General features: G+C 48.9%; 1 protein-coding gene across 11 annotated transcripts in view; it reads left to right on the top strand.

Annotated features, from left to right (window-relative positions):
* FRMD4A (FERM domain containing 4A) overlaps positions 1–25,656 on the top strand; it is a 382,372-nt gene that overhangs the window by 315,076 nt on the left and 41,640 nt on the right. For all 11 annotated transcript variants that reach the window (XM_073801673.1, XM_073801675.1, XM_073801678.1 and 8 more), the window contains 6 exons: positions 10,913–11,046; positions 16,107–16,229; positions 19,838–20,066; positions 22,477–22,533; positions 23,916–24,153; positions 24,946–25,113. In XM_073801673.1, the coding sequence (XP_073657774.1) occupies positions 10,913–11,046; positions 16,107–16,229; positions 19,838–20,066; positions 22,477–22,533; positions 23,916–24,153; positions 24,946–25,113 (949 nt within the window). The remainder of the gene's footprint in view (positions 1–10,912; positions 11,047–16,106; positions 16,230–19,837; positions 20,067–22,476; positions 22,534–23,915; positions 24,154–24,945; positions 25,114–25,656) is intronic.

Below are 25,656 nucleotides of genomic sequence, written 5' to 3'. Positions count from 1 at the left end.
ACCTTCTACATTCCCAGAGTGTGTGCTATCTCGGTCCTTGCCAAGATCGCTCATAAACCTGCCACTAACATTTTCCCTCAAATTGTACTGTATGGCTTTTGTCATGATGGTATCAGACCTTCAAAGGTTAATCTTGTCAGATCAGGCCCCTCCTGCAAATGCCATCCTTCCTCATTATCTTTCCTTTATCCTTCCACCCTTGTCTGTACCCAGATTGTGCCGTAACTGAGCCGTGTAACCACACTGTGATATTGCTACCGTATAAACATTCTTTCTAGCTCCCGAACTTTGCTAGGGGCTATGCGTAGCATTTTAAAAGTTACAGCTTCTCTCCTCAAAGAGTTTGCGTACTATTTATTGAAGTAAAACAGAGATAAAATATTTCCAACTCTTAGTAACTTGGAAGGTGATTTTCCTATTTAAAAAGGGTGCATCATTACGAAATAGTGGACTTCAGTCCTTTTAAAGCTATCTGAGGTCTCAGATGCTAAAGAAATGAAGAAATGTTATTGATATCATTAAAGAAGTCAGAAGTCCACACTTATTATTGACCTGAGCCAGGGGCTAACATCTCAAAAAGAAAAGGTCTGCAGAGTTGAAATGATTTACTAAGGCTCGGGGCCAAGACCCTCTGAGTTCTTCGGCGGTAACACCCGGGGCTGTCCCGTGGGAGACCTGTAGTCCTACTAGAGACCCTTAGAGGGGCTGAGCCTTCTAAGCTGTGTCAGATTAAAAGGGATCAAGCCCTCACCTCCCAAAATTGCACTGCATGAGATTCAGACCCTAGGAAGGTTATGGAACCCGCGTCCCAAATCCATTCGTGAAGGGGCTCTGGCGGGCAGGCTTTGAAAGGAGGTGAGGACCCTTGTCCCAGAGCATCCCCTGGAGGAAGGGACGTTGAGGCAGCTCAGGGCGCAGCCCCCGTTCCAGGCCGGCAGAGCCCCACCCCCGCCCCCATCTTGGTCTCCTCACAAGCTCTGCACCTCTGGGTAACCAGCCAGCCTGTTGCCTGACCACTGCGGGGTGGGAGAGGCGGGGTGGTGACAAGCAGGGGACGTTGTAGTCACTGTGCCCTAGGAGAGCCTCCGGATTTTCCAGGGTTCAGATAGAATTTGAGAGGACAACTGTGAATTCAAAACATTTGGTGATGGTGATGTTTTCAGAATTCAGAAAAAGCATCCGAAATCCTTTTTGTGGGAACTTTAAAGGGTTTATTCCTCTCTTCCTTACCCCCATTTCTTGAAATCTCAGAAACAGATGGGAAAGGGAAAAAACTGGAATGACAAAACAAAAAACCAAACAACTGCATGCTGAACACGCATGGCCTTTCCATAGCTCCTCTGAAAGCGAGAAAAAGTGTAGGATTGTCCCAGCATTGCTTCTGGAATTTGCCATCCCAGAACAGTTCTGGTTTCAGTAGGAGGGTAGGGGCTCAGGGAGATGTGCTTTTGCTCTCAGCCGATTGAAAGAAAAACGGCACAGACTTGCTTAGAAGACACCCTGTGTTATGCAGGCCCATGTGGGTTGTGCGTTAACTGCCCCCAAACGAAAAAATGTTACTGCACATCCTTTCTTAGAGGAATAGAACAATGAGACTGACGCTGGCTTTTTGAGTGGAAATACAGGGCCAGAAGCCACCCGCTGTCTCCAGAAACAAAATGGCATGTCGTGCCTATAAATAGGAATTGGGCTGTGGGATTAATGATACGGCAGTTGAGTCATCTTCATTGTCAAGAGCAGGATTGCAAAGAATGTGGTGATGGATATTTGGTTAAAAAAAAACGAAATATAACAAAACCCTGCAGTCTGCTGGGATCCCCCAGCTCTGTCTGACCCTTTCCGCTCTGGAGAAAAACACGTTGTACTGAGTGTAGGGCCTGCTCTGCCTGGGACCCATCCATGTCCATGACTCAACTCTTCACACGTTGGCCCTCTCTGAATGCCAGCACTTCCTGCCATTGTTGGGCAGTTTATTAATAACTAACATAATAACGAGGGTGCCAGCTGTCTGCCGTCTCCCCTTCCAGAGAACTGATCTGATAGGGGTCTGCCAGCTTCATGGTCAGGGCTGTATTCAGCTTAAAATACACGGCCTGAAGTTGGTATCAATCCCATGATGTTTGGGGGCTTTTTTCTTCTTCTTTTCATCTTCATCCTTTTTTTTCTTTTTTTTTAAATATAGATTTTATGCCTACAGTTCAAATGTATTTCCTTTATGTTTTGCAGTTACTTTATGTCAATGTTTTTTTAACTGGGGTATAGTTGTTTTACAATGTTGTGTTAGTTTCTACTGTACAGCAAAGTGGAGTTCCCTGTGCTATGCAGCAGGTTCTCATTAGTTACCTGTTTTATACATATTAGCGTATACACGTCGATCCCAATCTCCCAATTCATCCCACCACCCCCACCACCACTTTCCCCCCTTGGTGTCCATACGTTTGTTCTCTACATCTGTGTCTCCACTTCTGCCCTGCAAACCGGTTCATCTGTACCATTTTTCTAGATCCCACATATATGCGTTAATAGACGATATTTGTTTTTCTCTTTCTGACTTACTTCACTCTATGACAGTCTCTGGATCCATCCACGTCTCTACAAATGACCCAATTCCGTTCCTTTTTATGGCTGAGTGAGATTCCATTGTATATGTGTACCACATCTTCTTCATCCATTCCTCTGTCAATGGAACTTGGTCAGTATTTTGCGGCCCAGCATGTGTGATCTTAGTTCCCCAAGCAGGGATCGAACCCACGCCCCCTGCATTAGAGGCATGGAGTCTTAACCACTGGACCGCCAGGGGAGTGCCGTTTTCATCCTTTCTTTTTGGCTCTCCTTCTACCTCTTCCCTCTGTTTCTCTCCAGCCTTTTAAAGGTTCCTTTATCCACTGCCTGTCTCTTCTTAAGTCTAATGATGCCCAGCATTCCAGGGACCTTTAGTGTTGGTCCCAGGCTCAGTGCCCTGCAGATGGGCTTAGCCAGCAGCGCTGCCAGAGGGCTCGCCTTCTGCCAGGGTGTGTTTATACGGGACTGTGTAACTGGTGAGCGCTGCGAAATCTCTTTCTGTGGAATGGATGTTTCTGGCCGTGGCTTGAGCAGGACAGGCCTGAGTCAAAATTGTGAGAAGACAGCACGGTTGTCCCTTTCTGCTCTCTCACTGGGGGTAAAAAAAAAAAAAAAAAAACCTAATAAACCATTTATACTGATATAGTTACACCCTCCCGTGTAAAGGAATATTTGCCTGCTAAAGAAAACCAGGGCAGAATGATAATCTGTAACCTAAGTGAACGACTTTGATGGAATTTTAAGAACTGAAAAAGAAATATCACCATCCCCTCCCATAGCTTTTGCTCTCTTCCCATTTATGGAGACCAGCCTTCTCAATATTACAGTCGAATCACAGAATCTTGGAGCCTGAAGGATAAGCCCCCTTATTTCACAATATAAGGAATGGAAACCCTATAAATTAACTCATAACAGTAGTTTCAACTACGTAGTTTACCAGATGCTGCTAATTTTTTAAGTCATTGGTTCACTTCTCTCCCTCCCTCCCTCTCCCCCAACCCCGAACATTTCTCTCTTTAATTATCTTTGTACCCTTCACCCTTTGGTGAAAGCGCCACTGAGCACTTTTCTTTTTTTTTCTGAGTCCCAGAGACTCTTCGCTGCCACCACATGGTGTTTATTTTCAAATTGCTCCCATTTTACTGCTCTTATACATGCACTGTTTTATTTTTAAAATACCCGACCCTAACGAAAAGTTCTCCAGGCGTGCACTTTTCATGTGAAAAAATCACATTTCATTCCCTGAGACGCTCTCCAGAGATCACACACAGTTATCCTGAAATCTGCCAGGTGGCTTTATTTCCCGTGTTCTCTTAGGACATCTTTTCTGTAAGGAATTCATAATTGAGGATTTGTAAGGCAAATAAATATCTCTTCATCATAAAGGGTTCAGACCTTTTCCTTGTATTTATTCCTGGGGTATCTGCCAAAACTTTTCCTTACAGCTTTTGTAGATCTGCTGGGAATATGCCTACTTTCTTTTTTTTTTTTTTCATAAAAGTCTAAACAGACAGATTGTCATTTCCTTCCCTTACTTTTAGGACAACAGATTTCTTTCTTCTTTGGGGTACTGTTTGTTTCAAATTTCCCCTGCTTTCAGAGAGGAAAGAACCCCTTCTGTCTCCTGAGATCAGCGGGGCTGGTCATCAGAATTCCATCTGTGTAAAAACAGATGAGCCCCGGTTCCCGACAATATTCTGTTTAAGAGGATGCGTTCTCATATCCGGTGCAGGGTAGCCCAGAGTCTTTTGAAAGATTGGAGCACATTCTCCGTCTCAGCCCGATGAGGACATCCTTCCCCATGTCTGCCGGCTGGGAGGGGAGCTGCTGTTTGTGTGGGCCGGCCCTCCCCATGCATCCTGTCCCAGGGCACCAGCTGCCCACCCGGGGACACCTGGAGTTCCCTAGCTGGAGCACGAGAAAGTCCGAGAGGCGGTTTCTCCAGAGGTGGCAGGAATATCTCCGTCCAACAACATCCCTAGCATCCGGGAGTTCACTCGGGAGATTTCCAAAGACCCCCTGAAAGTGCCTTTCTGATCTTCAGTGCATCAGACACTCCAGGCTGTGTTTGGATTGGAATTGTCTTCTTTGGGGTCAGACCTTTTTCTCCTCCTCTCAGCCAGCTGATGAGTGACCTATTTCTATAAAGGATGTGGATTGAAAAATGATCATCAGATAGCCAAAAGCAAAAGACATGTTCAATCAGGGCTCATTCAGAGAGATGTTGACTGAGCAGTAAGCAGGATGAAAAGCTTTCCAGAGAGCTCATCTGATGCTGACCCTCCCGGCACTGGACCACAGGGCGACTCAGCCTCAGATCTCATCAGCCCCGCAGGTTCATTGCCTAATTGGCCTGGGATGCGGCAGCTGCCGCCTCTGCCCGTCAAGTGCGCGGCTCACGTCCTCCTTCCTCCCACTGGACAGCTTTTCACGGCCGGACGCGAGGCTCTCTGAGGGCTGGACCCACGTCCAGTTCCCTGTCTCCCCCGCCCCACCTTGCACACAGAAGGTGCTTCAGAGACTTCTCTGGCTTCCTTGGCGCATTTGAAGGACCCGTGGGCCCCTCCTTTCTGCCTACGTGTTCCTCCGCGCGGTCCCGCAGAAAGGGTCTAGGCTGGAGAGGCAGGTAGGCTGGCACACGAACCGTGTTGATTACAGCCAGACCCAGTTCCTGCCCTCATGGTGCTTCCATTCTAGGGAAGCAGCAGACCAAAGCGCCAAGTTGGAATCCCAGCTGTGCCTCCTAACATCCCAATGACCTCTTCTATGAAAATGGGGACAGTGTTTCCGTGAGGATGAAATGAAGTAGAACGTGTGGGAAGCTCCTATCGGGAGTTCTGTAAAAATCCCCTCCCTTCCCTTCTCCCGAGTTCCCTGCCTGTGCACCTTCCCCCAGCCTTCCAGCCTCTTGCCTGTTCACTGTTCTTCCTCTTTTACATCATGAGGCTCCCCAGAATTGGGGTGCCAGCTCCTAACAAAGGCCAGGGGACACTCCTGAATACAAACAACCACAAATACTCATGTAGTGCCTATTACGTGCTGTTCTAAGCATCTTGCAAGCCAGTGCAAATCAATTTCATTTGATTCTCCCAACTTTTGAAGAAGTCCTGCTTTTTAAATTTGTTTATTTATTTGTTTATTTTTGGCTGTGTTGGGTCTTCGTTGCTGCGCGTGGGCTTTCTCTAGGTGCGGCGAGCGGGGGCTACTCTTCGTTGCGGTGCGCAGGCTTCTCCTTGCGGTGGCTTCTTTTGTTGCGGAGCACGGGCTCTAGGCGCGCAGGCTTCAGTAGTTGCAGCCCGTGGGCTCAGTAGTTGTGGCTCACGGGCTTAGTTGCTCCGCAGCATGTGGGATCTTCCCGGACCAGGGCTCGAACCCGTGTCCCCTGCATTGGCAGGTGGATTCTTAACCACTGAACCACCAGGGAAGCCCAGAAGTCCTGTTTTCATTCCCATATGAGAAGGAAGATAACAGATTTAGAGCGGTCATGTGACATTGCCGAGTCCTCACAGCTAGTATGGCACAGAGCTGGACACAAGCCCTGACTTGTTAGCTCTAAACTACTAGGTGGTAGACTTCTGTCTCCGGAAGCTGCCAGACCAGTTGACATTTCCCGAGGTGTATTCACGTCACTCTTTCCTACAAACTTGGTGCTACTTGAAAGTTTGACCACCACCAACAACAAAGTGTTTACTCGCTACTTAGATCTTTCAGAAGCATTCAGATCACTCCTGTTTTTCCTTGGGTTCGTGCACCAGTTGATTATGCTTGGACAGTCCTTTCTGACTAGCGCTTGGCTACTGCTCTGTCACTCTCTACGTTTTGAAATCTCACTCTTCTGGCTCCGGTAGAGAGCATCCATCCGTCTAGTACTTCATTAATCCCGAACAAAGCTCAGATTAAACTCTTACTTAGTATTCAGGTTTACAGATAATTTGCTTTGGCCTGTTGATAAGATCAGAGGTCAGAGGTCAGTCCTTTAGGTGCCGGTCGATAATTAGACATTTCCTTTTGATTTGAAGCAAACTATAGCCATAGCTGGGAGAAGGACCAGAGTTGGAGGGATGCTTGTCTGTTCTGGAGGTGGAGATGGGAAAGAAAAGAGGAGAAAGATGGTGCCGTATGTAAGGGTCCTTTTGTAAAAATTGCAAAAATGGCTACTAGAGGTGAGAGGGAACTGCCTCAGTAAGCTGTTTATTTCAGTACTAGATTCTTCGAGTTTGGAGGAATCTTGGGGGTTAGTTAATTGGTCATTTTCTAGTTGGGGACATCATGGCTCTGAGAGGTCAACAACCCGAGATCTGACACTAACACTAACTAACAGCTGACGTGTTGGAAATCCAGGTGTCTTTTATCCTTCACTGCTCCTCTAAAAGATAGCGGATTTCCATCTTGTTAATTTCTAAGGGGCTAAACGTATAACCTTGGAGTGGGGTTGCCTGTGAAAAGGCACGTGTGTGTTCACGTAACCAGAAATGGACAAATCATCGTAACTGAGAGCTTCTATACCATTCATCAAGTGTAGGTGCTGACTGGAGATTATTTCTGTGTCTAGAATCATTTTAGATGTGCTCACAAACCTTTAGTTTGCAAGACTCTCGTTGCCCTGCGCCCCTAAGGCTCTTCTGACGGCGTTTCTCCCTGGATTCATTCTGTTCTGTCACTTGAGAGGATGAAGAGTGACTCTCTGCCTCTCTGGCTGGCCTTCCTTTTAGATGTCACGCGTGCCATTCAGGGGACGTCTAGAGGGTGAGAACATCAGCATCTCGGAGCACCTGGGGCTCCTCCTTCTGATGCTCTTGAGTTTCCGTCAGTGCTTTGTGCTGTTGGTGTTGTCATCTTGTCCCTGGGCACTCAGCTGCCGCCCCCCAGGGTTGCCACGTTGGCCTGGTTGCAGGTAACACCCCGACGGCTTCAGATCCGACAAGCTCCAAGAGAGAGCAGCTCTAAGAACTCAGCACGCTTGCCCAGACGGTGCATTTCCTTTACAGAAACAGAGGCACCAGGAACCTCTTTTTCAAATGCATTGTGACCAGAACCCCACGGCAGAGCTGCCCTAGCTTGAGGGTGGAGTGGGGGGCCCAGAACCTGCCGAACCCCTCGACTCCGTCCCAGCCTCATCCACAGGCGCACCAAAGGCATAAATGCAAACCCAGGAGCTCAAGAAACGAAATTTGAAAACAGTGCCTAGACCTCTGTCGCTCCTTCTAAAGATGAGCTTTGGAGCCCGAGTGGCAGCTGCGTTGCACAGAGCTTCTCTTCTTTGGCAAATGGGCCCTTGGGTAATGGCGAGGAAGTCATTTCAGTCATTTCTCTCTTTCTAATTCTAGCCGGTATGTCCCCGTGTGGGTGTGCGCACTCATCCAGTTAAGTCTACCCTAGATACGGGGGGTTTACCTGTCCCAGGCACAAGCTAAATGCCGAATGTGCGTGATCTCATTAGTCTTTACAGCACATGCCGCGGAGCGGCTGGGCCCGTGAGCCATGGCCGCTGAGCCTGCGCGTCCGGAGCCTGTGCTCCGCAACGGGAGAGGCCACAACAGTGAGAGGCCCGCGTACCGCAAAGGAATAAAGGTGTGAAGCAGAGCCAGCCAGCATTAGTGGTGCCAGATACGGAGAAGGCCTCTTGAGCCGTCACTCTGTCTTATATATGGGTTTGGTATTTAGGCTAATTATTATAAGTAATCATAATTTAGGGAGTGCTAATGAGCTCAAGACCAAAGCTTAACTAATCCATAACTAGAGATCAGATCATCCAAAAATTCTGGGCTTTACCACCCAGAGTTTAGTGTTGTGATTTTTGCCATTCTGGAATAGAGTTCATTCTTAGATTTGACTTCATAAATCACCATCTCCTATTGAGAGGTTAGGCAGGGGTGAGAAGGAAAACAAGGAATTTTTCATTTGTGCTAGAAATCCTTTCATCTTCTTGGACCCAAGTTTCCCCAGGTCTGTTTTTCAAATCTAAAGTCTGACTTCCTTCCAGTATTATTTTACCTTCTTATTAATCCTTTAGATGATGGAATAATAGAGCGTAGCTCGTTAAATTTTCCTGCGTCTTCACCTGTGACTGTGACTCAGGGAACAAGATTAAGATTCAGAATGATTTAGCTGTGTTACCTAGATGAATGTGGACTGGAGATAGTTCAGGACTAATAAGCTCAGGGTAATTGACATGGGGGTAGATAACCTGAAGCATTTCAAAAAGGGGAGCCTGCAATAATGTCCAACCACGTGTCACGTGAGTATGACACCATGTGGATTTAGTATGAGAACCATGAGGTAATGGAGGCTTCGTGAGGGTCAAGCTCTCGTTTGAGTTTGCTGTTGAATTTGGAAACACGTGATTGAAGCAGGACGAAGTCCAGAAAATCGCTACAAAAATGATTAAAAGTTTGGAAGGTCGACTCTATAAAGAAACAACCTACAGGTACTAGATTTCTTTACGGAGATGAGATGCAACTTAATTATAGCATCCACCCATACGATTGACAACATTTATTCGTTTATTCAAGCTAATATTTATTAGCTACTGTGGAGGCATAAAGATGGTACATTCCCACAGTGATGGAGATCCTCTATTTCAAGCTAGAACTAGTCAAAATGTATTGTACGTAAACACTGAGAATTCTTGAAGATTAGGGTTGTAAGAACTTAGGTGCCTGGTAATTGAGGGACTATGGGGATTCCTGCTCAGAGCCTAAATAAGAGTCAGATCTTATATTGATGGGGATGATTTGTTGTATTTTTTTTATATTATCTATTTGACTGCACCAGGTCTTAGTTGTGGCATGCGGGAACTCTGTTGCCACCTGGGGGATCTTTGTTGCAGCACGCGGGCTCTTTAGTTGCGGCATGCGGGCTCTTTAGTCGTGGCATGCGGGATCTAGTTCCCTGACCAGGGATCGAACCCCGGCCCCCTACGTTGGGAAGGTGGAGTCTTAACCACTGGAGCACCAGGGAAGTCCCCATCACAGAGTTTTTGATACCAAAGCATAGAAGTCCTTTCTAGTCTTGTGATTCTGAGATGCCTTCTTTAACCACTGGAAGAAACAGAACAGTCGACTCTGGGAATTCTGACTGGATCATTGTCAAATCTGTCATTCATTCCCTGAATTGTGCCGAAATGTCTCCTAAGGAAATACCGTTCCTACCCCTCCCTCCAACAAATCCCGCTAGAATTTTTACTGGTATTGCAATGATTCTCTGATTTAGTTCCTGAAGAATTGACATCATGACAACGTCTGGCTTCCAATCCATGACCAGACTACCTCTCTGTCTTGCTTGAGGTCTTTCGTTTTTCTCAGCCGAGCATTATACTTTCCATTGTAGAGATCTTGTCCATCCTCCATTAGATGAATACCTAAGTATTCGCTGTCGTTTGATGCTGTTGCACATGGCGTGATGTGAGCCCTTGAAGGCACACCCAATAACGCCCATCCATTTCTAAGACTCCCGCTCTCCACGGACACGAGAAGCAAGCACTAGTCGGCTTTTCCTTTCTCAGGGAGCCAAGGCGCCTTGTCTAGCCATCCAGGTAGAAAAGGCATCATAGCTTCACTGCAGGAAACCTATTTCAGAATGTAAACATTGCAGCCCAGAAATGATTCTCTGGTCTACCCTAAATCTCTCCAGTTGGCATTTCAGCATATTTTCCTTTTGTTTGGTTTACGGTTTGCCTTCCACAAAGGTTTCCTGTCTAGCAGTCTGCTATTTGAATCATCAAGCGGATAGTTCTGTGCTGCATATAAAAATATGTGTAACTTTTATTAGGAGGGAATGTGCTCATGGTACAGTCTCGAGTTCAAAACCTACAATACAAATTTAATGTTATTTTTAAAATATATGTGCTTAGGCAAAAGGGCTAAAAGAAAATGCAAGACAGTGGTTATCTCTGGGTGACTAGCTTATGGGTTCTTTTCATACATGTCTACATTTTCAAAATTTTTATGACAAACATGCGTTATCTTTGTACTAAGCAAAAATAAGCGTTTTTAAATAGAAAAGATTAAAACTGTATTAAAATGGCTGGCTTAAACTTGACTTTCCCCTTCATGGTATAAAAAGTCTATTAAAATTTGCTAGTGAAATTAAAATGGGTGTGTGACATATCTTAAGCTAATCAAAGAGGCGTGTAAATTTCCCCGCCTGTCCTTCTGACCAGCTGTAAATTACCCAAGTGCTGAGAATCCGCTCCTCATGCTTGGAGCTCGGAGCACCTGTTTTATTTCACACTCTCTTGATTCCTGGGGTAAATCCCACAGTCACAGCGTGGGCTCCGGTTCAGTTCCTTTGTGGTCCAGATGTGCGTCCCCTCGTCAGCTGGCCTAGTAACCCCACTGTTAATTGACAGGTTCTCAGGAATCAGATAGCTCGCAGTCGGCCAAGAAAGACATGCTGGCAGCCTTGAAATCCAGGCAGGAAGCTCTGGAGGAGACGCTTCGCCAGCGGCTGGAAGAGCTGAAGAGACTCTGCCTCCGAGAAGCCGTAAGCATCACTGGTTCGTCCTGTGGGACTCTGTGTTGTCTGTGCCCTCGTCTGTCCTCACGTATTTATAAAAGGCAAGGGTAGGCGTCATAAAGGGCATAAGAGGGGAGCCAGCCCTCTTCTCTTGACGACCCCCAGCCCCCGGGATAAGCCCCGTCAGAAGCGGGAGTCTTGGACCATAATGAAAACACTCTGACGGCAGTGAAAGTGGGTCCTGGCAGAATCCCAAAAGGGACCCCCCTAGGGGCCAAATGACAAGTAGTAATAACAGTCATAATAATAATTGTAAACAGCAACATCTGCATGGTGCCCCATAGTTTATAAAGCATTTCCTCATATGATAGTTCCCACGCTGGATGGAATGCTTTGCCAGCTTCCTAAGATCTTGTGCCCGAGTTTATCCTTGTGGTGGCTTTTGTTTCTCTTGAGTGTATTTCAGATTTATCTCTGGAAATCATAGTGAGGAGTACCTTTGGGGATCAACAAGGAAATCAGGATTTCACTTGATATAAAATCCCCTTCAAAACTCATGATCTGCTGAATCTTTCACATTTTTTTTTTGGTAGATGATGCATTTTTTCCTTTAGCTGTTGTTTGTTTGTTTGTTTTGTTTTTACAGTAGGTCCTTCTTGCTTTTCTGTTTAAATATAGCAGTGTGTGTATTTCAATCCAAACTTCCAATCTGTCCCCCCCACCTTTCCCCCCGGTAACCATAAGTCCATTCTCTAAGTCTGTGTGTCTGTTTCTGTTTTGTAAATAAGTTCATTTGTATTATTTTTTGTAGATTCCTCATATAAGCAATATATGATATTTGTCTTTCTCTGCCTGACTTATTTCACTCAGTATGACAATCTCCAGGTCCATCCATGTTGCTGCAAATGGCATTATTTCATTCTTTTTAATGGCTGAGTGATAGTCCATTGTATATATGTGCCCCATCTTCTTTATCCGTTCATCTGTTGGTGGGCATTTAGGTTGCTTCCATGTCCTGGCTATTGTAAATAATGCTGCAGTGAACATTGGGGTGCATGTATACTTTTGAACCAAGTTTTTCTCCAGATATATGCCCAGGAGTGGGATTGCTAGATTGTATGGTAATTCTATTTTTATTTTTTTAAGGAGCCTTAGTACTGTTCTCCATAGTAACTGTACCAATTTACATTCCCACCAACAGTAGGAATTACATGCTTCACACCCTCTCCAGCATTTATTGTTTGTAGATTTTTTGATGATGGCCATCCTGACTGGTGTGAGGTGATATCTCATTGTGGGTTTTTTTTTTAATATTTATTTATTTATTTATTTTTGGCTGTGTTGGGTCTTCATTGCTGCTTGAGGGCTTTCTCTAGTTGCAGCGAGCGGGGGTTACTCTTCGTTGCGGTGCTCGTGCTTCTCATTGCGGTGGTTTCTTTTGTTGCGGAGCACAGGCTCTAGGCGCGTGGGCTTCAGTAGTTGTGGCGTGTGGGCCCAGTAGTTGTGGCTCATGGGCCCTAGAGCTCACAGGCGTCAGTAGTTGTGGCTCACGGGCCCTAGAGCTCACAGGCTTCAGCAGTTGTGGCTCACGGGCCCTAGAGCTCACAGGCTTCAGTAGTTGTGGCTCACGGGCCCTAGAGCTCACAGGCTTCAGTAGTTGTGGCTCACGGGCCCTAGAGCTCACAGGCTTCAGTAGCTGTGGTGCACGGGCTTAGTTGCTCCGCAGCACGTGGGATTGTCCCAGACCAGGGATCGAACCCGTGTCCCCTGTGTTGGCAGGCAGATTCTTAACCACTGCACCACCAGGGAAGTCCCTCTCGTAGTTCTGATTTGCATTTCTGTCTGCGGTGTTGAGTGTCTTTTCATGTGCTTTTTGGACATCTGTATGTCTTCTTTGGAGAAATGTCTGTTTAGGTGTTCTGCCCATTTTTTGATTGGATCGTTTGTTTTTTGGATATTGGGCCACATGAGCTATTTGTAAATGAAATCCTAGCCTAGTCATCTAAAAAAATCCTTTAATTTTAGGCAAAGCAATGCTTCCTCAAGTGTATATATACACAAGGCTCATGTCTCATTGGGATTTAGAGACTGTGGCAGGTCACTGTCTCTATTTATTTGAGCATCTGTTTCCACCACCTTCTGCTTATTCCACAACTCCTTGTTATCATGTTTGAAGACTTGATTTTTTAATGCATCTCGCGTTATTGTGCGTATGTGTGCTTGCACACACACACCATGGGGTGGGAGCCCTCAGGAGAGAGAGTGTTCTGTATATAACATTACAAGGAGCTCTGTTGGTCAACAGTTCAGAAAGGGAAGCGGAAAGAGGTTCCCAAACTAAGTTGAAGAGCTCTACTCCCCTCCCCCCAGTCCTAATGCCTTGCCCCAGGAAGAATGAAACAAGGGGCCACAGAATGAGACCATATTACAGTTCAGTTTGGCTTAATTATGCTCTGGATTGATTCAAACCGGAGCCGCTCAAAGCAGACCCACATTAGCGCAAATCCTTTGCAAATCTTGGGGAAGCAGTTGTCCCGGCTGGGGGATGTGCTCTGAGATACTGTTAATATCAGCAGTCTTTTTGTAAAGAATACGCTGGAAGGAGAAAACATGAGAAAACATGGGTGTGGGTGCCTGCATTTAATAATTTGTCAAGCCTTGTTGTGTTTTTAATAAAGGCAGCATCCCTAAACAGCAGGGATTCAGCATCAGAAAACTGGCGAAACATGTCCGGGCAAGGTTAACACGTCTAGTGAAGGTCTCTGTGCCTCTCGTAAAAATAAAAGCAAAATAACGCAAACAAAGCTCCTGGACACAGAAAACAGAACTTGAGCAGCAGAAGAAACTTCACGAGAAGCCGGCCACATTCTCCTGACTCCTCTGAGGTTAGGGGACAGGAGAACTTCTGTCCTGACTCTGTCCTGCTCTTTCTGTGTCACACACACCCCCCTCAGCTAAGGGTATCCAGCAGTACTTTTTGTCCCCTGGGGTGTGGGGCAGCCAGAGGAGGTGCTGTGGGAGCGTCTGGCAAAATATAACCAACATAAGAAGAGAAAGGGAACCAGGCCGAGCCCTCCCCAAGAGTGTGTTAAATTCCTCCTTCCCCAGGCGGCTCTCGTTACACATGATGTCAGATTAAATATGGAGAATCAAGGCCTGGACTCAAATACCTCCAAGCAGATGGTGGAAAATCAGTAGCTTCATTTTTGAAAAAGATACTTTGTTTTAAAACCACAGACTTTTTTCTTCTTCTTCTTCTTTAAAGTTTTATTTCATTATTCTAGGGAGGTCTGGTACTCTTGCTGGGACAATACAGATTCTCAATTTGCAGTAATTACTAATGCAGCTGTTCAGTATTTCTTTTACGTTGTAGTAGCTTAAATTCACAAACTTAGAGACAGCCTTTAAATTTTTCATAGATTTTAAAAAATTTTTATTTTATATTAGACTATAGTTGATTTGCAATGTTGTGTTAGAAAACCACAGGCTCTTTGGAGTTATAAATCAATGGCCATTTTAACAACTTTCCCCTCCTTTTTGTAAGCTTCAAAGTAAAAAAGAAAGTCCTAATAGTATAAAATCCTCAGTATGTTATTTATAGGCAGACTTTTAGGGAAGCAAATAAAATGTTGCAGAATAAACACACAACTACTTGGGAGACATTCGAACCGCGTTTAGAAAAAGAAGAGAAAAAACAGGGAAGAAAACTGCAGAGCATTTCATACTCAAAGAGTTGGCCACTGTGCTCTGAAATGCTTACAATGAGGAATAAAAAGTCCAAGAGGTCTTTTTCCAGTGGCCTGAACGCAGGAGGAAAGAGGCCCAGGATCGCAGCGAGTGGGTGTGCTGGTACATGCCGGGTGTACCCCCCCGACACACACATGCCCCAGTGTGTACAGACACACACGCCAATGTGTACACACAGCAGTGGCACAGGGAAGCCATGTCAGTCCTCCTGTTAGAAGGTCAGACTGCCCGTGGAATCTGATGATCAGGGCTTTCCTGCCCTTACGAGGCTGCCCAGCACAGAAGCTGCTTTCTGCATGGGCGATGGATGTTCCCGAGAAGAGCCTGCCTTGGGTCTTTGTGCAACATCTGTGTTGATTTGGGACTAGAGACCAGGGCTGAGCTCTGCCTGGAAGGGCCACCGGTCCCTTGGAGGCAGGCAGTGGGTCTCCCAGGGTTTTCTGGTCCCTGGAAGTGACTCCTTGCATTGGACGCCTGGGCTCTACCACGTGGATTAGCTGCTGACTCAGATTTTATCTCTATTGAGCCCAGACATAAGCTGCTCATATAAAGCCTAATTCTAACGCTGAATCATCCCACAGACCTTTCAGCAACTGCCCGGGACCATCGTCACCACGGTGGTCTGTCAACTAAATTCACTGCCGTTATACTCAGAACAGTTAGATTCCCAGAGCCCCAAACGCACATACAGCAGATTTTTAAGTGGCCTTGTCAGTAATATGGTTTATATTTTGTTTCGACTGAAACTCCTATTTGTACACATTTCATGTCTCTTCAACTCAGCCTGTTCCCTGAGCATCTGGCCAGAGTAGAATAATTATTACTCATTCTCAGTTTCTAGATTATATTATAAGGCCCTTTTCTGGAATTTGCCATATAGATACCACGCTTCCTAAGAAAACTCATTTGAAAGACCCATTTTAAACTCAGCTATTTGGTGCAGTGAGATAAGCACAGAGTTTGGAGCCGGAAAGACCAGAGATCTCGTGTTGCCTCTGCTCTTACTGGCTGTGTGGCCTCAACAGGTTCGTGGTAGACATGCCAGACACGTGTGAAATTAACAAGTGAATGAAATTTGGGTTTTTATGATGAAAATCAGTAGCGATTTTATTTACCCGACAGGAATTTACTTTGGGGAGAATCTTTTCCAAGTGCCTCTGTTCTGGAAAGGAAGGACTATATTCTCCTGCGTTTTTGGAGAAATGAAATTGTATTGCGTAAGATTATGGTTTCGAATCTGTGCATTGAATCTGTGCTTTGAAGTGTGTGTGTATGTCCTAGAAGCCAGTCGTGTGCCCCAGTCTGACTCCTTGTCCCCTCGTGCTGTCACACTTCTGCAGGAGCTGACGGGAAAACTGCCCGTGGAGTATCCCCTGGATCCAGGAGAGGAACCACCCATTGTTCGAAGAAGAATCGGGACAGCCTTCAAACTGGACGAGCAGAAAATCCTGCCCAAAGGAGAGGTACGTGCTTCTCTCTGTGGCTGGGTTCTCTTACACCCGCCTCACTTTCCCGTTTGTGAGGGTGCCTCGGGATTCTATAAGGATGTTTCGGGGTTCTGCGAGGATGTTTTGGGGTTCTGTGAGGATGTTTCGGGATGCTATGAGGATGTTTCGGGGTCCTATGAGGATGTTTCGGGATTCTACAAGGATGTTTCGGGATCCTACGAGGATGTTTCGGGATCCTATGAGGATGTTTCGGCATCTTATGAGGATGTTTCGGGGTTCTACGAGGATGTTTAGGGGTTCTGTGAGGATGTTTCGGGATTCTGTGAGGATGTTTCGGGATTCTACGAGGATGTTTCGGGGTTCTACGAGGATGTTTCGGGGTTCTACGAGGATGTTTCGGGATTCTACGAGGATGTTTCAGGGTTCTACGAGGATGTTTCGGGGTTCTATGAGGATGTTTCGGGGTTCTACGAGGATGTATCGGGGTTCTATGAGGATGTTTCCATTCTACCGGATGCCATTTCCTCTCTCCTCCTGAGTTGCTCTCCTTTTACCTTAAGTTCACTGCTTGGTCAGTATGCGGCTCCCATTGGTTGGATTGGCCACCTTGCGTTAATTTGTGAGCATTTTGATTTCTGTGGCGGCTGTGTGTCAACGTCGACAGGCCTGTCGCAAGCAGCAAAGTTAATGGGAGAAGAGTCCATAACACTCACGTGTTCTTCTCCCAGCTCTTTGTCACTGAGAGCCAAGCGTACTGTCTGATGTATGACAGAAAACGACCAAAGAAGAAAGAACACTGAGGGCACGCCAGCAGGTGCAGAGATGCCGCTGGCTGGGGAAAGACAGTCGGGCCTGGCCTCGGTGGTCCTAACCCCACCCGGCTGCTAACATCACTGCCCAAGCCTGAGCAAGATGCTGCGCCTTCCCAAAGCACCCCTCACTTTACCCTCTTTGGACTAAACCTCGGTGGGGGCTGGGACTGGAGAGTTCCGATCTGGGGGCAGGCGAGCCTTGGGTCTCCAGCTGGTTAATAAGTGATCCAGTCTCAAACCAAGAGAAATTCAAGGCCAGGCACACCTCAGGCCCTGGGGGCACGTCCAGGAAATGTCTTTCCAAATTTATTCCGAATACAGTTACTCATTACAATGCTATCGAGCAGAGGGCTGAAAAGGGCAGGAATCGAAGCCAGTGGAGACAGGAATTCAGTGCGTATTTAGTCTTTTTATAAAGCGAGAGGAACCGATGTTCTCACATGACACGTGCAGTGGGTGAGCATGCGGCTGAGTTGAGAGGGGAACACATGTGCCCTGGAGACAGCGGAAGGGGTGGCTCAGTCTCCTGAGATCTGTGATAGCAGGTCCCCATCTCCGGGTGCTGGGAGCACTGTTGGACGCGCCAGAATGCTTCACCCAGCTCTGGAGGCGCTTTTCTCCTCTTCTGTAAAATGAAGTTCGGATCCCTCATTTCTTTGGCTGTCGCTGGGATTAAGAGAGCCAGTGGACGGAAAATATTCAACTCGGCGCTGACACCTGCTGGACGCTCAGTAAACATGAGGAGGTGTTGGAGAAGGCGTGCTGGGCTGGGGCTGGGCCTGGGACTTTACCGGGGTCAGAACTGGGGTGCAGGCCGGTGGGACTTAGGAAACCATCTGGTGGAGTGTTTTTCAAACCCAGCTGTCATCCGAATTGCCTGGAAGCTTCCAGTCCTCTTGTGCTGGGCAGACACCTGCACTAAAGGATCCGGGGGAGAACCCCCATGTATGAGCGCCACCCGCCTGCACCCCGTGTTCTTCCCAAGGTCCCATCACACCTACTCGTGGTGCCTCCGCCTCCTTCACACTTTACAGTGAAAGATGACTTACGCTCCCTGAGAATCCCGCTGCATCCCTGTCTCCTCACCCGTCCCTGCAGACACCGCTGGGAAATGCCTGTTTCTCCTCGGGATGCCCTTGACGTCCTTGTTCACACGGCAGGCAGCCATCTGCGCAGCTGGGCTGCCAGCCTCGTCCTTGGCTCGGTTTAAGCAGCAAGCGTTTGTCCTGGGCTCCCACAGAACCCCGGGTCGGCGTCTTGGGCCAGGGCTGCCCTGACAGCCGCGAGCAGCTGCGAGCCTTTGTCCTTGGTGACTTGTGTGTCTCAAGGCCCCGGGCAGGAGTCCACCTCGCCACCCTTCTCCAGGGAAGAAACGCAGCGGGCATTTGCGGGAACTGGGGAGTTTATTAGACCCTTAATGTTAATAATGGTTCCTTTAATGCTCACCTCCCGCTCTCACCCCTAGGCCCCCTCCCTTCAGTGCTCAAGAGGAGGTGAAGTCCACCTCAGAGTTTTGTACCTGACGGAGGCACCCAGCCTGGCACGTGGGGCTGAGAGGCGAGGCTGTTGTATCGGCCTGTAATTTGGAAGGTCTCTTGGCCCCAGCGAACTTGGTGATCTGCTCCTCCGCTGTTAAATCCGTTCCTTTTGGGCTTTAGCCAGACCGTGGATCCCCCCAGAGCAAGATGCGTGGTTGGGCTCCGCTGGCCTCGCTGGTCGGCGTTTGAAAAAGGCACCAGCTGAGCCGCAGAGAAGCCACCGCTAATACGCTGGCGCTGCTTTCATCCTTTGGGTCCACCAGGCATCTTCTGGCAGCCGCAGCTGCGGTTCTGCCGGGTCCAAAACTCCCTTTGAGGGAATGTTCATCTATGGGTTCCTTTCTGCCAAAGTGAGGGGTAGAGGAGGGAGGGAGGCACACAGGAGAGGAGGGAGTGCCTAAGAGTGGTCCAAGGAGCAGGGGACCCGGCTCCACCACCGGCCGTCCACACTTGGGGCGCGGCCGCTGGTCACCAGTGGGAGTTTTACGTAGAGGCAAGCGTGAGCAGACAGCCGGAGCTTGCGAAAAGAGCTTCCAGAGGACGCGTGAGTGAGTGCGGGCAAGGCCCCGCATGAAGGGCTGAAAATGCGAGAGGCAGGGCTTCCCTGGTGGCTCAGTGGTTGAGAGTCCGCCTGCCGATGCAGGGGACACGGGTTCGTGCCCCAGTCCGGGAGGATCCCACATGCCGCGGAGCGGCTGGGCCCGTGAGCCATGGCCGCTGAGCCTGCGCGTCCGGAGCCTGTTGCTCCGCAACGGGAGAGGCCACATCAGTGAGAGGCCCGCGTACCGCAAAAAAAAAAAAAAAAAAAAAAAATACGAAAGGCAGAGGGCGTGTGTGCAGGGGGGCACCCATGGGAGCCCCCTGTTAGCAAACCCACAGCAAAGCGCGACAGAGGCCACTCTGAAAATAGCGCTGCCCCCTCTGCCCCAAATGGGAAGGAAACACCAACCCAGTGGGCTCTGGATCTCCAGGAAGGCTGAGTCTTTGAGAGCCTTGCTGGAGACCTTGGAAATGAACCCTAGTGACCCCCAGGCCTGCAACAAGGAAGCTCCCCGCTTCTCAGGGACGGTGCGTGTCTCCAGGATGGAACAGGGGCCGAGGGTCTCAAAAGTGGGCGTGTCCAGGGTCCAGCCTGCCGCGGACCGGAGGGGCGGGCCGCCGCGGGGCGGGGCCAGGTTGGCCTCCAGGGACGGAGGCTGCTGGCCTGGCGCGGGGCAGAAAGACGGGTGTCACCCCGCTCGGCATCCCCCTACGTGTGGTCTGCTTCTCACAGGAGGCCGAGCTGGAACGCCTGGAGCGGGAGTTTGCCATTCAGTCCCAGATTACGGAGGCTGCCCGCCGCCTGGCCAGTGACCCTAACGTCAGCAAAAAACTGAAGAAGCAGAGGAAGACCTCTTACCTGAATGCACTGAAGAAGCTGCAGGAGATTGAAAGCGCAATCAACGAGAACCGCGTCAAGTCTGGGAAGAAACCCACCCAGCGGGCCTCGCTGATCATCGAAGGTCAGTGCCAAGCCCACTCCCCACTGTGGGTGCCGCCCTCCCTCCACCGACCCTCAGAGGACTGGGTCTTCGTCCAAGGCATGAACCGAAAGCCCAGCCCCCTGAGCGACCTTGCAAGCTGCTTAACTACCCTGTGCCTTAATTTTTCCATCCATAAAATGAAACTAGAAAGAAGGGATGACACAAATCAAATGATCATTGTTCCTCTTGATGGCCTCTTGGGAGAACACTCCTCTCAACCCTCACCGGGAGCTGAGTCCGGGGCCAGCCCAGGCTCCCAGGTCCTCAGAGACCTGGTCACCCTACCCAGGTCTGGAAGGAAAGGTGGGTGGCTCAGGTACCCTGAGGCCAGCATCCCCGCAGCCCTCCTCTGTCTCCAGGGGCTCCTGTCCCAATGCTTAAGCTAGGGAGGACTGGACTGCCCCCCTCTGGTGGTCTAGAGCCCCAAACTCTGATCAGAAGGGTTTAGGAGTGGGTGGGGATTATATTCGGTGAACACGAGTAGGAAATACCCCAGAATTCACCACCAACCGTCAAGTCTCTCCAACTATTATCCTTTTTTTTGTTTGTAAGTCAGCAAATTCTTCTTCTTTTAATAGAAGTATAGTTGTGTTGTATCATGCTGTGTTAGGTTCAGGTGTACAGCAAAGTGATTCCCAAGAGAATAGATACGTGTATTCTTTTTCGGGTGCTTATAGGTTATAAGCTTATAGGTTATTACAGGATAATTTAATATAGTTCCCTGAATACAGCTTATTGTTTACCAAATTCTTTTAAATATATATCAAGTCTTCTTTCATAGTTTATACACATTTAAAATATTTTTGCTCCAGGAAGACAGAAAGTAGAAGAGAGGTTACCAGGGGGTGCTGGGAGAGGGGAACAGGGAGTTACTGCTTCATGGGGACGGAGTTTCAGTTTGGGAAGATGACAGAAGTTCTGGAGGTGGATGGAGGTGACGGCTGCACAACGATGTGAATGTACTTGATGCCACCGAACTGTACAGTAAAAATGGCTAAAATGGTCAATTGTACATTATGTGTATTTTACCACCGTTACATATATTGATATATTTTGCTGCAACCTAAAAATGTGGGCATCCTCGGGGAGGGATGATTTACTGGTGACTGCAAGATGCTAGTCAAGGTCGTGTCTCCTAATTGTTCACAGTTCATCAAGCGATATGAATAAGGCGAATTCCTAGTTAAAAGTGAGAGGGATCATAAAAAAAAATCCTTCTGCTCTAGGTAATTTGGAATAACTATCCTTCCCCACCTCGCCCCTTTGTCACTGGCCAAGACTTTGTCACTTTCCCTAACAGAGCTGCATTCAGCCAGCCCTCCTCTGTCTAATGCCTCTTGGGACCTCCTTCTGCCCCCTTGAAGGGACTTGGCGGGGGGGGGGGGGGGTGGTGGTCCCAGCACTGTGGAAACATCAGCAAGGCTGACAGAGCCTGGGAAGGGCACCGGAGGGACAGAGGTCCTGCTGGTCGACCACAAAAGAGCGTGGTTTGCCGGCCATTCGGTGAGGACGGCCGGCAGAGTCTGTAAATCGCTCTGACCAGCTTGGTCCCATCTATGCCCGCAGCCGTTCGTTTTTAACCGCTCAAGGATGTACCTTCCCCATTTTGCTGCCTCCTTGAAATAACGTTTCATCACACGACGCGCCCACTTCAATTGGAGGAGTGATTCATGTTCTTCCTCGCCTTAGCCTGGTTTGTTATTTGAAGAGAGAAAACATTAAGCTTGGAATCTAAAGACCCGGCACCTTTTGCTGACTTAGCCAGGAGAGCAGCGCAGCCTCAGACAAACCACGCCTCCCTAGACGTCCCTCAGTTTCCCCAGCTGTTACAGGGGGAGGATTCCCTTTGTGTCTCCATCTGGGTGTGTTCTCATGGTTAATTGCATAGTGTCTATGAGAATAGGCTTTGGAGAGAGAAGCTGTATTTATTTAGAAGCTTGTTTTCTCTGCTGATTCAAGAAGTTTATTGAGAAGCCATTTACTGCCACAGGAGCCAAGCCAAGCTCCTCGCCCTAGTTCCGCTCGCTTGTGTAGAACAAACGGCAGTTCACCTCCTCGGGTTGAGTCAGAACACGCCCTGAGATGGGCTGGGGGGATGACGTGGCTCGGCCAGGCCAGGTGGCCCTTATATCGGATATGAAACTGCTGAGCGTTGCTGTCGCCAATGAAACAAAGACCGGGCACATTGCAGTGTCAGGGATGGGGGGTGAGTCATGACCCACCACAGGGACTGTCAAAAGAAATGCCCAACAGCATTTTGATTGTGTTTCATGGTTATTTTTTCTGAGAGAGGAGGGTATGGGATGACGGGAAACCCACTCTTTTCACAGACAGGGCTTTGTCTAAGGGATGTGCTCACCTCATAGACTTTTGCTTTTTGTCTTCTCAGATGGAAATATTGCCAGTGAAGACAGTTCCCTGTCAGATGCCCTAGTTCTAGAAGATGGTAGGTTGTCTGTTTCCTGCTTAAGAACTCGGAACTGGGATTAAGCTGCGTGTAGTGTGGGACAGCCCAGTGGAAAGCCAGGAGCCAGACCAACATGGTGCCGGGTTCCCTGTGATTCTTTCATTTCCCATTGGTCGTCTGTTTGGCTGAGAGAGGGTGGGAGCTACAGAAACACACGTCTGTTGGAATTTTGTTATGTCCTGTGGCCCGGAGGTAAGATTTAAGGTGATCGTGAATGGTGTTCTACATTTTTAGTGGCCAAAACCACATTTTAACCTGAACAGACAATTTAAACACCACGCATAGTTTCCTTTGGAGTATTTATAATTTCTGGAGGAAAGAGGTGGCCATTGGTTTGGGTCACAAAGATTGAAACCTGCTAGCAGAGCCTGGGGGCAGGCAGAAGCAAACACGCCTCCGCACCTTCCCGAGAAACAGTGAAAGTGAAGGGGAGATGTCCCTTTACACGCCTGCTCAGGCCTAGGAAACTGTCTTCTTGTCTCCCATTGACCTCTAAAACCCTAGTGATTCTCAGAATCTTTTCCTGGGAAATTCTTACAAAAACAGAAGTGACCCGTCCCCTCCCCCCAGCCCATCATCACCACCACCACACATCGGGGAAGAAGGGATTCCAAACCCAGAAGCATCTCTGAGAAGGTTCCCATGGATTTAAACCCAACCTGGGGAGGTCAAGGCATTAATGACGTGGAGATCTGTTGAGTGGCAGTTACATTTTTTGCCCTTTAGGGAAACCTCAGGCGGGCAGTGTAAGTGGCGATTCAGACAGAGAACATGAAAGATCTGCGTGGCTCCTAGCCATCATAATAACTGCAAGGATAATAATCACTGACGCTGATGTGGGGAACGGCTGGCGGGGTATTTACCCAGTTGTCTCGGCCCCGCTATTTGCCATCAGATTGTCATCTTTTAATTCATTACACTGGTGGGAGGAAAGGACAGGCCTGCAGGGGAGCAGGGGGCATGATTTGAATATCAGAGATCCAGCCTGTGGCCTCTGTGGGCCCCAGTCTCTGCAGGGGAGGAAACGGGAACGTTTGAGGGAGACTCCTCTGTAACGGGGGAGGTATAGATTGTCATTAGCTGAGGTCGATGCATCGCCTGTGATCAGTTTCCTCCCCATGTGTCAGACCCCCGACCTCCCAAGGGGCATTGTTGCTTCACATGGGCCCCAACTCCCATCGCAGGCTTGCTCCTGCCAGGGGCTCTTTCCTTACTGATCTGAGGGTAAAAGAGTGAAATTGTAGCACGTGCCCGCTGACGGCTGATGTCTGGGCGGAGTTGGGGTAGGGCGGTGGCGTCTGGTGGGGGGGTAGGCGGGAAGGATGACCCTTGCTCACTTCCTCTCTTTCCTCTTTGTGCAGAAGACTCTCAGGTCACCAGCACACTGTCCCCCTTACAGTCTCCTCACAAAGGGCTCCCTCCTCGGCCACCGTCGCACAACCGGCCGCCCCCTCCGCAGTCCCTGGAGGGACTCAGGCAGATGCACTATCACCGCAACGACTATGACAAGTCGCCCATAAAGCCCAAAATGTGGAGCGAGTCCTCATTAGATGAGCCTTACGAGAAGGTCAAGAAGCGTTCCTCCCACAGTCACTCCAGGTGAGCTGGGCCGGGAAGGCCACACGAGGCCACTGTCCACGCTTGGACAGACTCCCAGGGCTGTCCTAAGTAGCATCCGCAAGCCACCGATCCCCACCGCCCTGGGTGCGCCTCCCTGGCGCTGCCTTTCAGCAGGGCTGCGCCACAGCGCCCTCTGCTGCTGACATGCTCGAGGTGCAGATTCGTCCTTCCCAGGGAAACGGGGGTCTGGGCTCCCAATGCACGCGTTGAATGTCGTTAGATTCCATGGGAATTAATGAATTAGGAAATCTTAGGCAGCAGTACTCCGAAGTGGCAAATGAGAGAGTCCACTCGTTAAGAATCCCAGAGTGGGTCAGAATCCTGAATTATCAGCCAAGAGAATTCTGGAGCCGGACAGCTGTAACCTTAGCTGTGTATCAGCAGCAGCTCATTACTCAGCTGACGTGGGAGAGAGGGGTTTGCGAAGGCGTTTTTGGACTGCTGCTCTGTTCTTCTCCTTTCCTTTCATTATGTCCTATGACGCTCCCAGTGGGTACCCAGACAGGTAAATATCTCTTAGAAAACAGAAACTGTGGTTCAGGGGAGGGGCTCCGCAGAACAGTCACACTGCCTGTCCCGGAGAAGGCTGGTGAGGGTCTTCATCGCACATTGCTCTGGGCGTCAGGGAAGAGGACTCACCCACTTCTGGGGGAGTCCCGGGCAAGCTTCCCGACACCGAGATTGAAGGCCCAAGGCCATACATAGTCAGCGACACTCGAGAAGGTGCAGCTCTGTCTGGCAGTGACCAGCGTGGCCTCCTCTGCTTTGCAGTAGCCACAAGCGCTTCCCCAGCACGGGGAGCTGCGCTGAAGCGGGAGGGGGAGGCAGCTCCCTGCAGACCAGCCCCATCCGCAGCCTCCCGCCCTGGAACTCGCAGTGCAGCATGCCGTCCACACCCGACCTCCGAGTCCGGAGTCCCCACTACGTGCATTCCACGAGGTGAGTCCACCCATCTCCCTCCCTAGACCACACCTGCCTTTGTAGAATTTTGGCATTGTTGGACCCACGCTGGCCCAGATAAGCCGAGAGCTGGAGTCAGGACTGAACCAGCGAGGTAGGTTCTTCTTTAAGTGAACCAGAATCAAGAACTGAGCTGGCAGCCGGAAGCCCGTGGGAGCCAAGAGACACGTTATATCCCACTGTCCACGCCCAGTGGGTACCGGGAGTTGGACGGATAATCCCCTGGAGACAGTGGGCATGGAAGGAGCTTTCCTAAGCCACAGAAGTGGAGGCCGGAACGGCTCCCCAGGTTAGCAGGGAAGAGCACCAGGGCCAGAACAACCTCGCCCTGGTGGGGTGATCTTTACTGGACAGTCCTCATGTATCCTGGACTTCCTTTAATGCCCCAAGGTGTAAATTCATTCAAGAGCAAAAGGAACAGGCAAACGTGAGGCTTCGGTGAATCACACCTTCCTCTCCTAAAAAGAGGCAAAACCAAAGTCATCACTCCATTTTCTCTATAACTTTAAAATCCATAGGGAC

The sequence above is a fragment of the Tursiops truncatus genome, chromosome 2 (genome assembly GCF_011762595.2).
Source record: "Tursiops truncatus isolate mTurTru1 chromosome 2, mTurTru1.mat.Y, whole genome shotgun sequence".
Taxonomy (NCBI): Eukaryota; Metazoa; Chordata; class Mammalia; order Artiodactyla; family Delphinidae; genus Tursiops; species Tursiops truncatus.
This window is presented reverse-complemented; position numbering and strand designations above follow the sequence as displayed.